This window comes from Protomyctophum bolini, assembly GCF_963924005.1.
Source record: "Protomyctophum bolini genome assembly, chromosome: 18".
Taxonomy (NCBI): Eukaryota; Metazoa; Chordata; class Actinopteri; order Myctophiformes; family Myctophidae; genus Protomyctophum; species Protomyctophum bolini.
The window spans coordinates 28,450,601-28,469,178 of record NC_137879.1 but is presented as its reverse complement, the minus strand read 5'-3'; the positions used below and the strand labels follow the sequence as shown (position 1 = coordinate 28,469,178).

Genomic DNA, 18,578 nt, shown 5'->3' with positions numbered 1-18,578 from the left:
GCGCTCTCTTTTTCTTTGTTTTGTCTCTCAATATTCTATTAAATAACCACCTAAGACCTATACTTCAGTGTAAATATCAGATCTACAAGTTGGCCGATTGGAGCTTGTTGAGTTCATTGTTTATCTGGTATCCCGCATGTAGTTTCAATGTACAGATTCATTGGTTACCTGGTATCCAATATAGTCTCAAATTATTATTTAGATAGTTTGGACAGATCCTATAGGTTCTTTGGTTTACCTGGGGATCCTATAGTTTCCTTGAGGCACTACACTACACTGTCTCGCTGCATTCTATGTATACATGATTACCGTGCTTATCGTAAGTCGCTCTGAATGCCCGGATAGTGGATTGTAATTGTAAATTGATCCGAAGTCACTAGTGTCTTAACCCATTTTGAGCGGGAACCCCTTTTGGCGGTTACATTATGTTATAAATGTAGCTATTGAAAAATAGCAGATCTACAAGCTCATAGCGCGCCACCGAGCGGCGCGCTATGAACTTGTAGGTCTGCTATTTATGAAAAATCGTTAAAATGTGCCTCAAATCTTTCCGAAAATTGTCATGATTTAGAAAACTTTTTTTTGTTATTTCAACGTCAGGCCTGAATGGGTTAAGGTACCTGGGGGGGAGGGGGAGTTGGGGGGGGTTGGACAAGACAAGACGTGGTGTGACACAGAGGCGTTCTAGTGACCGTCCCTGGTTATCAGCTCTAGCTGAAAACTGATCAATGAATGAACATGTGACCGCTGCTCTGTGTCACCCTCCTATGGATTCCTCATTACTCACCGGGCCAGAGGAACGGGCCTGCTTCCTTCCTCTTCATGTGCCTATGAGGAGACCATGCAGCTATACACAAATCCATGGGGAGTATTCCCTGTAGATGCATGGCACCGCCATAGCTGTGGTGTTAAAAGTAATCTCTGCTGCTACGGTGAATGGGGAAGTGACTGTGGTCCGTCTGCTCACGTTACTCTTTTACCTGCTAACACTAACTTTACAAAGATGCCCAGTCCAGAACATCGGGACGAACCTGTTTCATTTATGGCTGGGCCAACAGTAGTGGCAAAATTCAACTTGGGAGAGAAACAGTATTTCAATACTACTTATGACTACAAGCTGACAACGCGCCACGTTGTCAGCTTGTAGATTGTCTATTTTCACTAATTTGTAAACATTTGTTTTCTAATTTATGGACTTCCTTAGATTTTTCTTTGATTTCTTCATGAAATCACTGGAGAGTGTGGGTCTGGGGTCTGTGGGTCTGTTACACGGAAAAGTGTGTCCCAGTATTCTGTGTCCGTGTGACCCGGAAGCCGTCCCAACATGCATTTCACTGGTGGTGACCCGGAATAGGACAGACACACAGAATAAAGGTACCCATAATGTGTTGTGTGAGGCTGGTTTATTCTCTACATTACTGCGGGAACTGAAAGCGAGCAGTGTGGCCAGACACTACTACTGTAGTTCATGACCCCGGTGTGAGAAAACAAGTGGCTGTGTTTTAGCACGCACACACGCACGCGCACACACACACACACGCACGCGCGCGCGCGCGCGCACACGCACACGCACACCGCTACCTTGCTCACTCCATCTTGCCTTCCCCCAGGAGGGAGGAGCTGTGTGGCATTTTCATCTCAGTTGTGTGGAGCAGGCGGCTGCACGTGATTGGACCACTTTCCTCCCCCCCCTTCCCCCTCGCCCTTTCTCTCTAGGAAGTAGAGAGTAACTAAGTATATTTACTCACGTACACATACTCCCCTCCTGCTCTCGTTTTCTCTATCTCGCTTTTTTCCCACTTATATATTCACCTCTTTTACATTTCTCCCCCCCCCCCCATCTCTCTCATCACACACACACACACACACACACACACACACACACACACACACACCTCCCGCCACCATCTCCCACCCCCCTCCTTCCATGGGTATTGCTCAGTGATACTTGTAATGGAGTAAAAGTATGTACAATATTTACCTCTGAGATGTAGTGGAGAAGTAGAAGTATTTAAAAATGTTTACAGAAGAAAGCTAAAATACCTAAAAATTGTACTTGCGGCAAGTACAGCACTTGAGTGCATGTACTTCTAGTTACTTTACCACTGGTATTGTGGCCTGTAGCTTCGGCCGTGCGGTGCGATGTTGAGCCACTTAATCCCGTTGACCTGGCTCTCTCTCTCTGTCTCTCTGCTGGGGGGGGGCTGGGTGGTGCGGCGCGGTGCGGCGCGGTGCGACCAGGGCCATTTGTCTTGGTGTAACGGAGGTCCGCAGGCTATAGTGGTGCTGAGGTTGGAGACACCGCCAACATCCTCACGCCCCAGCGGAGAGGCCATTACACTGCTGCGTGTACGTATGTTCAGAACTCATACCAGCGTCAACGAGGACACACGTATACTGTACAAGACATGACAAACAGTAAGCCACCGGGGACTGCAAAAAGAAGAAGAAAATTGTATACTTGCGCGCAAGCGGCAGTTGTGTAAAGTAACTAAATACATTTAGCCAGCTCAAGTGGAGTTAGGAGGTGTTTGTCTAAGTGCTTTTTCATAGTTTTCATTGGTTCAATATTTGTTTAACCAATACGTAAAGGGTGTTCAATAGCACTGATTTATGGGGAAAAAGGAAAAAGATGGCTAAACGGGGGTATTAGTTTGTTTGGCAGATAGTTTTAGGATCGATCGGATAGAGTTAGGTTTTCACCGAAGCATGTTTTAATACTTTCCATCGGTTCAATATTTTTTTAACCAAACCACAGAAATAAATCAAGAGCATTGATTTACTTCAAAAATGGAGTTAGGTGGTTTCTTCCGGACAGCAACGATATTGTACTTTTTGGAAACGTTATACGTAGTTAATAGTTACTTTGTAGATTTGCAAAACATGCATTAACCACTTCAGCCCTATAAACTTTGGCTATTTGAAAATTGTCGATCAACAAACTCACAACGCGTCGCTCCCGCCTGTCCCATCCGTCCATGTTTCATTATGTGAGCTGCTAATCTCTGGCACCGTTGGACCGATCTGCTTGGAAATCTCTGCCCCAAACGTCTCAAATCGACATAATGGTCTATGTCCATAACATGGCCTTGTTGGCCTATAACGTATGAACCAATTGACCGCACAGCGGTTCAGGACCATTTTGTGCGAATTTTTTATTTTATTTCATTTAGCATTTTCTTCAAAACACACGTTATGCTACAGCTTTTGTCCAAACCTCTAACAAATCGGTACACATTATCTCTGAAGTCATGTGATGAAGATGTATGAGTTACATGTTTCCCATTCCAAGTGGCTATGACTGTATACCCTCCAAAGTTTGCAGGCCCTGGGTATAGGCTTACGGTAGACCTGCACATTGTACTAGTTTGAATTATCTCCTTTCAGCTGAAAACGCAAGGCGCTCTCCTAAAGAATGCAAACGCCCACATGAAAATATTATGCCGTCGGCATGTCAGCGCAGTCAGCGACGATCCCTGCCAAGTTAACATACCTTACGTCAGCACCATTGTTATTGATTGACCACGCCGCACAGTCATTGTCACAACGGCGGTCAATACTATGCTCTGCCCGTCCTCCGGGGTATAAATAAATAGTGGCATCTGTGAAGTAATTGCACGTGAAAGTAGCTTCCCTCTACGGGCAAAATGTGAGGTGGGGTCCGTGTTTAAAGCTGCACAGTGCTTTTGGGGTCCGTGTTTAAAGCTGCACAGCTGGCCAGTTTTATTCAAGTGCACTCGGATAGATTTACTCAACTAATGTACTTTAGTAGAGTGAAATACAAAGTTGTTTCTACTTTTATCCTACACTTCTATTCCACAGAGGCAAATATATTGTGCTTTTTACTCGACTGCATTTTTCTTTTTTCTTTTCTTTTTTTCAATCCTTAGTTACTTTGCAGATTTAGATTATTAATACAAAACATACACATACATTCAGTACATTAACAACCTAAGCCCTGGAATCCTGATTTATACTTTGTCTATAAAAAAATAGCTGATCTACAGTCATTTCACTTTGGTACTGTACAGTAGGTATACATTTTGACACTTTTTGTAGCCTAATTTTATTCCAGTAAAATACTAAATAGACAACCCTTACTACTGTACATGAAACAGAGCATTTCTGTGGTGTTGCTACTTTTTACTTAACTATTAACTAAAGACAGAAATGTGAGTACTTCCAGGCAGCAGTGTTATTGTTTGCATGCACTGGGCCATATGCAGCCCTCCCAGTCTGGGAGCTTCACTCCCAGCGAAGGGAAGGGAACAGTCTGGCAGCACCAGCACTTTACACAGTTGGAGCCTGGGCACCATGGAGTGATTTGTTCGTTTGTTCATTTCGAACATAGTACTGTATATTGTCACTTTTGGGTGGAAATCTTGTAGCCTATGTCCAAAACCACAACTCTGTAGGAAATGGGGAAAAAAAATTGTTCAAATGGATGCTATGTAGTTCTTATTGTATAGTCACAAGCTCTTTTTGGTTAAATGTTTACAGCATCCACCGACACACTTGACCACTTTTGCTTTCACTAGCTCAAAAAAGAATTGCCAATCTTCAATCTTTCGCATCGTTGTGAGCTTGTATCGGCTATTTATTACGTCTACCCGCAATACTGTTGTACTCCGAAGTAAAGCTTCACCACTCACTTTAAAATCACTTTAAAAAAACACATACAAAATTAAGAAATGCAAATAAAAGGTTTTCCGTCTGACAGCGACACTATAGGCTCCACAATGAGGATAGCGGGTGTCATTTGGTTTCCTGTTGTTGTTGTAATCTTTTTTATTGCTTGTTTTTGTCCAAGGGGTTTAGATGTTGACATTTAATTGTTTGATTCACTCTTTTTTATGTAAAGCACTTTGTGACTTTGTTGCCATGAGTGCTCTATTGTGTATTATTGGAAGAAAAAAAAGGTTTTAAAAGGGCCACTTCAGCCCCATTGCAACCAGATCTTATTTTAATGATGTTTAGGACACCCTTTTCTGTGTAATACGTGTTTGTAGATATTTTAGTAAACACCATGTTCATGACCAACATTTGTCATGAAAATGTGGTCTCACTTGCATTTTATCATGAACATTAGTGAGGACCAATTATATGAAGGTACGTAGGTTGAAAAGTGGTCCGTTAATGCTCATGCTTATATGTCATTTAGGAGTGCATGAAGTTGACATTACTTTCTTTTATATATATTTTTTTGCGGCACACGCCTTTTTATTGGTTTTTTGAAGGGACAGACAGTAGGCTGACAGGAGACATTACTTTCTTGTGCGTGGAGCAAAACAGTTGCACCTTTTATCAAAGTTCATCATAATCAAAAGCTGTATTTTGGATTAAGAAAATGTTATTGAGAAAGGTGGGACAAGACAAGAGATGGCGAACAGTACTACAATCATCATACAAGGATGAATTAAGCTGTCATAACAACTAATGACACAGGAAGATCAAACAATGAACAAACTACTAAAGATACCAATTTAAATCATAGTATTTTTGCAGACAAGTTCAAAATGACATTTGGCATGGTGATGTTTTATCTATTCATTGATAATTAGTGAGGAACCCGAGTTCTTTCAGTGTTAACTATATGAATATTAATTATATCGTTTTTTGTTTCAGTTTTTTGTTTTGTCAACGCCTGGCGCCTGCCGCCCACCTCACGGCCGGCCCTGATGCCACCCCGGGTTAGAATCAGTGTCAGGAAGTGAGCCTGGCATCAGAGGAGAGAGAGAGAGAGAGAGGAGAGAGCGTGCTCACACATACCTAATTTCTCAGCTTTGTGGCTTGATAAATCCCAACGCCACACCCGCTACGTGCTAAGTCACCGTTCCCAGGAAGCACATTGACAGATGCTGAGAGGCGGGGGGGGGGGGGGTATATAGGAACAGTGTTTCCCAATCTGTGGTCTGGGGCTGGGCCCCCCTTGGGGAGGACCAAAGATCACAGTAAGGCCATACATACATTTATTAGGTATTTTTAGATTGTTCTTTTTTTTTTTAAAGCATGCACTTTTGATACATCTATTTATAAAAGCAAGTAGGCCAACTCCAATAAGTTTAGTACTCAAGTACAAATCTGACAAACTTTCACTTGTAGTTGAGTAAACTTTGATCAGGAGTAGGCTATATCGATTGTCTCTGTCGGGTGGAAAACTGTCCAAGTGTTACTTTTCAGGATTCACAGTAGCAGATCGACGAGCTCGAAACGAGTAGATTCGCGCCACGTTTTGTGCTTGTAGATCTGCTAAGTTCAAATACGGAGAGGTTTGTGCCTGACAGAATCGCTAATAGGCCTACTTTGACCCAAGCACCACTGGGGGGAAGACCTTGTCCGCACACTGGTGCTCTGCAATCTGCCCCACAGACTAGCCTATAGCGAGAGTCTCCCCCACCTCGCCCACTAGGTTTTAGAAAAGGTCCCCAGGTCCACCCCTGTCGCCAGACCCCCCCCAAACCCCCTCCCCCCCGGCCGTGCGGCCCGGAGGGGATCCATAATTCATGGCAGCGGGTCGTCCAGGATGTCACAGAGCGAGCAGGAACATTAAATATTTACCGTGGATCATAAGTCGCCGCCAAGGGCCCCCTGTCTGCCGGGTGCCTGTTCCTTCAGTGCTGTTTTCAGCTCTTTATACTTTTCATTGGTTCAACCTTTGTAAAAAAGTTCACAGACACACTTATACCACTGTCACTGTCACAAGTTTGTTTGTAGAATGTAGATCGTGACCGGAATTTTCTGCAAAAGCGAAAGTATAAAATGTTCCTTTAATGTAGTTTAACTGATTGTATGTATTAATGAATTTTGCTGGGGACCCCTACTGGAACCTCCTGAAGGACCCCTGGGCGTCCGCAGACAACCTTGTTTAACATCCACATATGGGGTCGCATGCGTGTGCGTGCAATTTTAAGCGCATGCATATTCACCTCCTCTCTGCATGAGAGTGCACATTTGTGTGTGCCCGGTGAATGTTTTTCTATCCTCTGTTCCGGCACCCTGCAGCTATAGGACCCCCTGCTGACTTTATAAGCAGCTTGGGTTAACTGGTGGGGGGTGGGGGGGGGGGGGGTTCTCCTGTGGATTATAGGGAAAGGCGGTTAGATGGCAGGGAAACAAACCTAACCGCCTATGTCCAAAACTGTTACCTTACTTTTCGGCATTGAAATTTGATTTGTTTGGAGAAAAAATGAAATCTTAAAATAAAGTAGCCTAGTACATTTTTCTACCGTCGGCTCAGTTGATGCTTCATAATATCCATGTGAATAAAACCTTTTTGGAACACAGTTCTTATATGACGCATTCAAAGATTTGCCTATATGGGGAATCCAATACAGCAAAAGAACGCCCTGACACAGGGGGTATAGTAGTGGGAGTGATGGTATAAATAATGATGTGCTCATATATTGAGAGGCTTAACTGTACACCGGCGTCTCAGGTGCAGACTCACTGCCGCAGCGCGTTCACATTGATTCGTCAGAGCGCAGCGGCAGACCGAGACAAACAGCTGCGCATCTGGCACCCGTATCAAAATGTCACAATGTGACGGGAGGATGATTGATATACAGGCTCTGGCTCTCTGGAGCATCATCGGCACAACCTTGCAGTGGTGGAAAAAAGTATACTTGCATGTTCTACTTAAGTAAAAGTATCAGTACGGCAATGTAGAAATATTCTGTTACAACTTAAGTAAAAGACGAGTACTGGTATCAAAATGTACTTAACCAAACGTATAAGGTACTATTCATGCAGAATATCTCATTTCAAATTTTAAAATCTATGAAAATCTTTTGAAAATAGCAGATCTACAAGGCTTTCTTTTTTTTTCTTACCTTTTTAAGAAACGCTGTCAATCGCCGACATGGAAAAATAATTATATATTCCATTTCCTGAGTTTTGCCTTGCTGAAAACACTGCAGCAAAAATAAAATAAAATAAAAAAAGAACACAGGAGATGCAGTAAATCCATATCCTTGAAAAAAATAAACGGGGAGCGGATCAGGAAGTGATTTAGCGATCGCCTCTAGTTGGTTTTCCTTTGGGACTGCAACTCCTGTGTAAACAAAGATGCTGCTGTTTGCTGACATGAAACAAAAGCCAAAACTGTTGTGTAAGTCATCCTTTGCAGTGTATAAGTTAACTCATTGCGTGCCAATGATGAGATTCTCGTCATGATGTGTTTTCAGTGGTTGTACACTAAATGGCACTCTTCGCTAACCTATGACCTCTACCACGTTAGAGGATTTCCTTTAACGAAATTGCATTTTTGACGGACAATAACAAAGGACCGCATGGGCCGATTTTTTTCGAGCCAGGAAGACAGCCAGGCTAGACTCTGTGTCTCCTCTGTGACTTTAATCACTTACTCCTTTCTATTTATTGTTTTACTTTTGAAGATTAGCTGTATCTCTCTGCTCTAAAATGTATCTGTCAACATAAGCAGTTTGTCTGATCAACATCAGAACCAGGGGTAATCACCATGCTGGCTTGTAGTGGACGTAATGTTTTTATTTTATTATTACCACATTCATGCAAATGAGAAGACAATAATATTACCAGAAAGACATAAATAGCTAGTCCTGAATGATTACGGGTATGTAACGGAGAGTGTACAAATGGAACCAAATGGACCATTTGTATGCTCTCACAGTTATGGTGGTCCTAACATTATTATGTACAGTATACAAACAAAATATGGAACTTAAAGTACTAAAAATATGGTATTTCCTACGGACAGCGTTTATCCATACGCACACATTGAAGGGAACTGCATCGTGACGACGTGACTCAACCAAAATATTCACCTTAGCTTAATTGGTGCTGACGCAGCATGCATTCATGTATTATACTACTGTATGTGTACACTCCACTTGATCTCACACGGTCAGCACACCTGAATCCACATTTTAATCACACTCTTCACGCAGCATTAGTCTATAGATTTACCATGTGAACATATATTGACAGTCTTCTCTTCCGTCCTTCTGGAGCCTTTGCTCTTGCTGTGTGACCTTTAGCAGTAATAGCTCGCCGCCAAAACTGACAAAAACAACAACTTTTAATTGGCTATTTTGTGGCCCTGTCCTGCCCGTGGCCCGTGACTAACTAATGGCTATTTGGCAGAAAGTGATTTTTGTCCATAAACGCCTAATGTATTCCAGGTTGCCTGCTCAAATGAGCCGTGCACGAGTAAACAATGATCTGCACCGCTCAACTTGGGGGTCCCTGTGTGTGTGCGTGCGTGTGTGTGTGTGTGTGTGTGTGTGCGTGTGCGCCCACGTACACATCCCTCCCCCTTTCCCAATTGCAATGTTCCTACAAGTAGCTAAGTACATTTACTCAAGTACTGTCCTTGAGTACAATTTTGAGGTACTTTTGCATTAGTTGAGCAATTTGATTATGTCGGGGAGAAACCTTTTATCTCCATTTTGTAACGTGTTTGTTGTTTGTAGCGTAAAATGAAACCAAATGGACCCGTACGCCGTACGGGTATTTGTTGTACAGCAAAGCATCATAACAGGCAGACAACATAAATCACATCAAATACAGTAAAGACACATGGGTACACATAAAACAATAAAACAGGAAGTCAGTTCAAGTTATCAGTGTAGCATTGGAATTCATCACTTGCAAGAACAGTTGTATATTAAAAATACAAGAAGCGACAAAGTCACCTCCTCATATCAGCATTTAAGGCCTGGATAGATACAGGCACAAAGGACAATCATTTATATCTGTTACTAGTGGCCCCCGGGACCTTTAGGATAACTTATATCTGCTACTAGTGGCCCCTGGGACCTTTAGGGTAACTTATATCTGCTACTAGTGGCCCCTGGGACCTTTAGGATAACTTATATCTGTTACTAGTGGCCCCAGGGACCTTTAGGATAACTTATATCTGCTACTAGTGGCCCCTGGGACCTTTAGGATAACTTATATCTGCTACTAGTGGCCCCTGGGACCTTTAGGATAACTTATATCTGCTACTAGTGACCCCTGGGACCTTTAGGATAACTTATATCTGTTACTAGTGGCCCCAGGGACCTTTAGGATAACTTATATCTGTTACTAGTGGCCCCAGGGACCTTTAGGCGGAGGCCAGAAGGGAGCAGCCTGTATTCAGAGCTGAGGGGATAAGAGTTGTCCATACGAATGCACTTGGCTTTCTTAAAAGCACCTGTCTTTGGAATACTTGATCCAGGCTACTGAAATTTACTCCGGCTATCTTTGATGCCGTTCTCACAATCCTACTGAGGTGTTTCACATAGATAGGCGCTTCACATAGATTGTGGATTACATTCACCCATTCACACACCGATGTCGGAGGAAAGCATGCAAGATACAAAGATACAGTACCATGCATTTTCAATGGAAGCCAGCGAGATGAAGATACAAAGATACAGCCGAAAGATACAAAGCTAAAAAAAAAAGTTGATCTGATTTCAAGCTAAAAAATATGCTGTGTAGCAGGGTGATGCATGTGTTTGCATCTTTGTATCTTTTTCATCTGCCACTGGTTGAGGAATACTATTGCCCACAGCATTGTGGTGTGCATATATCGTAATGGTCAATGGTCAGTTTCCGCTGATCTATAGTATTGTACTTTACTCTTTACTACTCCTTTACTCTTGGTATAGGCAAAACATTGTTCGTTCAGTGCAGATGATAAAAAAGCACAGGGTTTGTCGTTTGTAACCAGTGCTGCTATACTTTTTTTCAGGTCGCCAGGACCTGAGATGGCTTTGCAGAAATCTTTGGAAACAAAGTATTTTAAATCCCGGTTGGCCCAAGTGCAGTCAGCCAGGGTAGACTCTAAGTCTCCTCTGTGACTTAAATCAGCTTCCTTTATCTTACTCCTTTTTATTTTAGATTTTTTTTTTACTTTTGAAGATTTAGCTGTATCTCTTTGCTCCAAAATGTATCTGTCTTGTGTTGCCTACTGCGGTGGAAGCCAGCGACATGAAGATGCAAAGCTACATATGCTACCATTCATTGTCAATGGAAGACAGCGACATGATCATACAAAGCTACAAGCTATACCATTCATTGTCAATGGAAGACAGCGACATGATCATACAAAGCTACAAGCTTGTAGATCTGTTATTTTTGAAAAATCGTGAAAATGTGTGCAAATCTTTGAATATAAATTATTTCACAGCAAACGTTTTTAACTCAAATCTTTGCTTCTGGGGTGTTCCCTGGACCAACATATTTTCAGATGCAGGGGGTCCGGCGGCCAAATCCATATCATTCTGTGGGTCCTTGACATGAAAACGTTTGAGCACCACTGATACGTTTTTCAGAAAACTGTCAGGATTTGGAAGGCATTTTGTAGAATCTGGCGCGAGGTCTTAACAGGATAATTGTGTCCCCTCAGAGCCATCACCCTGGACAACACGCTGGTCATCCTGTCCACCGTGGCCCCGGACGCCGGGCGCTACTACGTCCAGGCGGTCAACGACAAGAACGGAGAGAACAAGACCAGCCAGCCCATCACCCTGTCTGTGGAGAGTGAGTGCATGCACGCACGCACGCACACGCGTTCGCACACGCGTTCGCACACACGGACACAACCATATAATACAAACAAGCCTCCCATCATGCATCCACAAAATATATTGTTGCTGTCGGGCATAGCCTTTTAGTTATGTAAATGAATGCTCTACTTGATCGTACTACATCGTCACACACAAGTATAAAAAGCAGATATGCAAATGAGTTTTAAGCTTGTAGATCTGCTACGTTTGAATTTCAATCCTGAAAAGTAACAGCTTTGGACATACAGTATGAGGTTTCCACCCGAGAGACGATTATCTGGTTTTAGTTGAACCTTTTTTATTATTATTTTGTATTATTTGATTTTATTTGATTTTTTCACAAGCTTTCAAAGGACAGAGAAAAGTACATGGAAAGAAAATCAGTAGGCTACTAACACAAAAAGAACAACAATGAAATACAAGACATTTTTTAATGCTAAAGATAAAGCTCTCACTTTTTCTGTAAAATGCAATGGAAAATTGTTGTATTTCAAAGCATTATTTATTATTTCTTTGTGGACTCTTCTGCTAGTAGGCAATTCAGGATTTTCCACAATGCACACAGACACTTATCCATTCTCAAATCCCCACCGACTGCTGGACTTTCTGTCGTGCTGTTTTGAATGGTACTGTTTATCTGTTGTCTAGAACTACAATAACATGCCTCCGGGTGCCCTGGGGGCACTCTGCACAGCACTTCTGTCTTCTGAAGGCCTGTTGTGATTGATGCTACCGGGGTTCAAAAAGGCTTTCCGGTGTGCGAGTCCAGCTTAACTTCATCAAGCACTTTTCAGTATCGAACTGCAGTCCTTATAGCTTTGCCCGACGGAGCGGACGCAGTCAAAATGTGAGTACTTTAAGTACTCACATTTTTTACTTACCGGTAACTAAAAGCATTAATACTGCAATGTAGAAATACTCTGTTACAGTTATAAGTCCAGTCAGTCAGTCAGCCAGCCAGCCAGTCAGTCAGTCAGCCAGCCAGCCAGCCAGTCAGTCAGTCAGTCAGTCAGCCAGCCAGCCAGCCAGCCAGCCAGCCAGCCAGTCAGTCCGCCAGTCAGTCAGTCGCCTAGCTAACGTATTAACACCCTGACAATAATAGGAAGGCAGCCAGACGGAGCCTGCGGCTCACAACACAAAGACGCAACACAAACACTGAAGTTGATTATAATTGAGCTGCAACCGTGACACGCATTATACGCACGTTGTATCACAATACTAGTAAGGAGAATGACGTGCTTGCAACGTGTCGTGAGCTTGTAGATCGCTATTTTCGGCGGGCGATGCCGGCGTGCAACTGAGTATTAAATCAGGCATGCAGCGTTTGTATTCCTGTCTAATATACTTGTGAGGACATCAGCATTTTAGGGTGGCAATTTTGTAAATGCCATCATCACTCCTTTCTGTCAAAGACGAGTCAGTTGAACTTTCTCACTGATTAATTCTGCACTCTTGCAGGCATTCAAAATCTAAATTTAAGACCTGATTAAAAAAAATTGAAATGTCAAACTACAGTAGTGAACATAAACATATAAAGCGAGGATAAACAAACGTTCATATTAAACGGAAACAGAAACGTGACGTAAATCATTTGGACAACAAATAAAATGTACCAAAATGCTCAAAGAAACTGCATCACAAGCACACCTCCGCATGGCTGCTTAATGTGCAACATTATTTTCTCACTCAACAGTAAACCAACCCAACATACAGTGAAGTGTCTGCACATTTCTAAAGTTACAAATATAATGACAGTTAAGACCTTTTTGAGCGGTGCCTATACCACCCGTCTGAAAGGTTTGAGAACACTTTCTATAGTAGAAGAGGAAAGAAACCTAGTGCAGCTTTAAATACAGTACTTGAGTAAATAATATAGTTAGACTTTTCACCACTTTGTAGGGTTTACATGCTACAACACAGATGCATTATCATGTGTACGCACTACGCACGCACGTGCACTCACACACCCACACACAGGCTAGATGCTAGAATAGCCACATGGGAGGGATCCTCATCCTCCACATGCGTGCGTGCGTGCGTGCGTGCGTGTCGGTATCTGTATGCGGCAGCAGCATCTGTTCCTGCAGTGGACGCCCCTGACACTGCATTTCCCATGAGCCCATCCTGGTATAGGGAGAGGGAGAGGGGGAGGGGAGGGGAGGGGAACTCTCAGAGAACTTCGTGAGACTCAGCACTTTCACATAACTCTTGGTGCTCGGGACTGTCGGTGTAAAATGCTGCACTTTAAACATCTGGAAAGAAAATAAGGACAAAAGAAAAAACCGACAGAGACAGAACCCCTCTCGGCATGCAATGTCCCGAGTGTACCCCTGAAACGTCATGCGCCGTATGGTCAAATCCGTCACCAGCGGCGTTCTGTTTTGACAGCTTGAGTGAGAATGCGTTGGACAGAAAGGACAGGCAGCCCCTCTTCTTTTTTTTAATACTGTTTTTATTAGGCATTTTTGTATGACAATTTCGGATTTAGACAATGATAATAAGTAATTCAGTTAAATAAAAATGAAAAAAATAACAGGCAATGTAAATGTTCCACATACAGTATAATAAAAAAGACATAAGTGTAGGCAGCCCCTCTTCTAATAGGTCAATGGTTCACAAACCTTTCAGGCCGCAACCCCCGTGAAATAATTTGTCTGGGGACCCCCCACCCTGACAAGCACTTGGACTTGAGGTAATACATTTAGTTTGACTCGGTTCCACAGCTAAATATTGTGAAAATAGCCGATCTACAAGCTTGTAGTTGTCTATTTTCACAATGTTTGTCTCTTTGTCATGTAATATTTGGCCAATTATGTTCGTAAAAGAGCTGAGAAGGTCTAAAAAGTCCTTAAATTGTAACTTTAGAAATGTCCAGATAATGATATGCTGTACTTATATGTTGGTTTGTTTACTGTTGAATGAGTTGCACATTAAGCTAGTCATCTGTGGATCCCCCAAAATAATTGGGAGACCCCCCTGGTTTGGGAACCATCGTTCTAGGTGGGTCACCTCTGAGCACTCCGTCCAAATAGTCCAAATAGCCGATCTATATACTAGCTTACGACGCGCCATATCGCTTGTAGATCGGCTATTTTTGGGTATTTTGTCATGACAAAGTATAGACGGGGCCTATACACGTTTAAACTTTTTGGGGAGAAAACACAAAACAACACCAACAACAATGATTGCGGGAGAAAACGTCGTTTTTGTCTCTCAGCGAGAGACAGAAGCTGCTTTTAGCTTTGGCTGCCACCTCTGCATTGTCAGCGAGCGATGTGCTGCATGACAGCTCATTCCCAGGTACTCACTGATAATGTCACATAGTGATGCTATAACACACACACACACACACACACACACACACACACACACACACACACACACACACACCTTTTCCTACATACTGTGTGTGTGTGTGACTGTGTGACTGTGTGTTAGATAGAGAGCTGTGACAGCCACTTCAAGCTGAAGCTGACATGTTGGTTGGTTGTTGCCGCAAGGGCACTCCTGCGGCATGCTGGGAGATTGACAGATCAGCTCATGTTTATCGCAGATGGGTGCGACACCTTTCCAGCACACACAACACACGTGTCCAGCACGCGTCCAGCACGGCCTCACTTCCGCCACAGCCCAGCCCTGTCTCTGGTGCTGCCCGCGACATATGGACCACAAGCACCCCTTACTGTATGTGCATATGCGAACACGCACACACGCGCAAGCGGCTAGCACGCACGCGCACGCACACACACACACACACACACACACACACACACACACACACACACACACACACACATTTTAGCTGTGTTGTGTGTCCTGCAGTATCTTCCCAGGCTTGCCTGCGGCTGGCCGGTTAAGGAGTCATGGTGCTGTCTCCTCCAATCACCTCATCTCCCTGTCAACGCATGCACACGCGCACACACACACACATACACACACACACACACACACACACACACACACACACACACACACACACACACACACAAATCGTCACTGTCAGGCAGAAACCTGTTATGTCCAAAACTGTTACTTTTCAGGAAATGGCAAGACAAGAAGTGTTCCAATGTACTATAGTTATTATTTGGTCACAAGCTCTTGTTAAAGTAGCACTATGTAAAAAATGTATGAATAAATATGTATGGTAGAGAATGTACATTATTTACTACATTACTACATTTACATTAACTTATACAATTGGGGTGGTTTTATTTGGATGTTGTATCTCCATTTTTGTTTTTGTTATTCACGAATGAATGTCCTAGTAAGTTCATCATACAAGAGTGTTGCACAAAAGTAGCAAAACAGGCGATTTTCATTATTTTTTACAAAAGGAATGGTTTAGGTTACGTCGGACATACAATGTTTCCACCCTGACAGCAACAACATATAAGATTGTAATCTGTAGATTGTGATCACTGACTGGAAGAGACAATAATGAACACGATGTGTGTACAGTGTGTCAACATTGCTCACTAAACATCTGGAAATGCATGACATAAACACAGAATAACTGACTTGAACAAGAAGCCAGTTTAGAGTTTACACACACTTATAGACTTCTTGTATTCTTCTCACCGAAATGGGAAGCATTATGTATGGTGCTGCCCAAAGAATACACCGAATCTATCACGCGCACACACACACACACACACACACACGCACACACACACACACACACACACTCTGTTCTGTGCTAGATTCCAGGAGGCTGGGCAGTCAGTGACAATGCCACGCACACTTATATCCACGCATGCATTACATATACTGCACGCAATAAAGGTGGTTGCACACTACACACGTTTTTCGGAAAACCGACGGAAAAACGCCGCTAACGCATCCAGTGTGCAACCACCTTTACACCTTTCTAAAGTGTTAACATACATGTGTGTCTCACTAAAGGAATTCAGTTGTTTTTCCGCTTGGAAAAGTTTTTTTACTATCAGAGAGTTTAAATGGTGTTTCGAGGCATATTGACCTCCTGCCAAGTAATATACCTGAGGGTAGAGCATGTATTATTTAGTTCCCAGGCAGAAAGAAGCAAAATAGAGAAAGAGTCAAGTGCACAGATTTGTTATACCACACGAATCACAAAATACGGCCTTTTCCCATAACACTGGTGTACAGTCCAATACCTTTGCTTAAAGCTGTACTATGTAACATTCCTGTTCTAGCCAAGATTTGAATCCAGTTCTCAGACACAGAATCTAGTATACTCGTCTTAAGGCGTTTTATGTTGATAAAGTTAGAGATCACGCTATACTACCGTCTATCGGCGTCTGTGTCATAGGCGCTGCAGAGGGGGCCATTTAGGTCTGAATGTCCCCACACTATTGGGAATGACTGGTCTATTTATTTATTTAGTGGCTGCCGCTGCATGCTTGCCTCTCGCCGAAATGACCATTCTGGCTAGCCTACCCTACGTGCAGTAACACACGCGCCTCATTTGTTCTGTGCTAGAGGAGGCTGGGCACTGTGGGCAGTCGGTGACAATGCCACGCACACTCACATGCATGCATTGCATATACCGCACGCACTAAAGGTGGTTGCACACTGGGCACAGTGGTGTGCGAAAGTATAGCGCTCTCCCCTCTCTCCCTTTCTCCCCTGGCCTGACACAGTCGAGGCAGTTGGCCGCCCACTGTATAAGATCCTGGGTCTGCCTGACGTTTCCTCCAGCGAATGGTCCGGGGGAGTTTTTTTCCTTTCCATTGTCGCAAAAAGTTGCTTGCTTGCGGGGGCGCCCGCTGGCCTAGTGGTCCAGGCGCATGCCACATATACGTAGGCTCTGGCCTGACAGTGCGTTGCGTGTTCGGGTCCCGTTCATGACAACCTTTGCTGCGTGTCTCTCTCTCTCCCTCTTTCCTGTCAATCTTCACACAACTATCAAATAATGCAGAAAAGCAAAAAACGAAACCAAAAAAAGTTGCTTGCTCAGGGTGGCACAATGTGTGGTCTCTGCTCTTACAGTATGCAGTACTGTATGTAAAGTGTCTTTAGATGACTTGTTTTGACCCTATAATGACATTGAATTGAATGTCTGTTATTTCCCCTGTCTATCAAATAATATGGCCATGAACTCTACTTCCTGTTTCAGGTCGTTGTCACTCTACCTAGCCTCCTACAATGTTCAAATGCTTCCCGGTCATACGGTCTGGAGCAACGGAAGCTCTGGATATTATCAAGGGATAAAGCGGATATGACGAGGCTCCCGCTTCCATTTCGTCTTTACAGTATGAATCATAGCAATCATAATATAGCTGCTTCCTGCCGCCTCAGATTTCGGGAGGTGTAGTTCCTGACTATATACAGTGTATAGCATAAGGAGATTGTGGAATGGTTGTACTGTATGGCTACACGAGACTGCACTCATAAGTCATCTATTCTAAATGTCTGTCTGTCTGTCTCTCTCTGTCTGTAGATGTGGGTGGTCCGGCGGACCCCATCGCCCCCACCATCATCATCCCTCCCAGGAACACCAGTGTGGTGACGGGCACGTCCGAGGTGACCATGGAGTGTGTGGCCAACGCCAGGTAAGGCAGATCTACGGGCATAACTGTACCTGCATTTATATTTTTCTAATAGCCAATAGTATAAAACAATGGTCAGTTAAGTGGTTACACACGGATGCTTTCCTGGTTTCCCACAAACATCAGACATTCAAACCACGTCTACAGTATGTACGTAGTAGTATGCCCAGTTGTACACCAACAATTGCCTCTTTTTATATATATATATATATATATATATATATATATATATAGTTGTTTTTGTTGTACTTGTCATTCAATTGATTCTTTTCGCTAATGGACTGTTGTGCATTGTGGTTGTTTTCCTCTACCTGCCCAGGGACAACAGCTAAATGAGCTGCCTGCAGCTAACTCTGGTGCAGTTATTTCTAATTGCGTGCTGTCCTTGTAACAACAGTTAATTTACAAGCTCACGATCTACAGCCTGGCATTTTCTACAAGCTCACGACACGCTGCGATATACAACACGTTGTGACCTTGTAGTTTGGCATTTTTTCATTTTATTTTGTGGAAC

The 18,578-nt window shown here is 43.2% G+C and overlaps 1 protein-coding gene across 8 annotated transcripts in view; it reads left to right on the top strand.

Annotated features, from left to right (window-relative positions):
- Positions 1-18,578, top strand: part of LOC308333283 (protein sidekick-2-like) — a 454,209-nt gene that overhangs the window by 328,699 nt on the left and 106,932 nt on the right. For all 8 annotated transcript variants that reach the window (XM_080789577.1, XM_080789573.1, XM_080789576.1 and 5 more), the window contains exons 5-6: positions 11,375-11,508; positions 17,956-18,067. In XM_080789577.1, the coding sequence (XP_080645703.1) occupies positions 11,375-11,508; positions 17,956-18,067 (246 nt within the window). The remainder of the gene's footprint in view (positions 1-11,374; positions 11,509-17,955; positions 18,068-18,578) is intronic.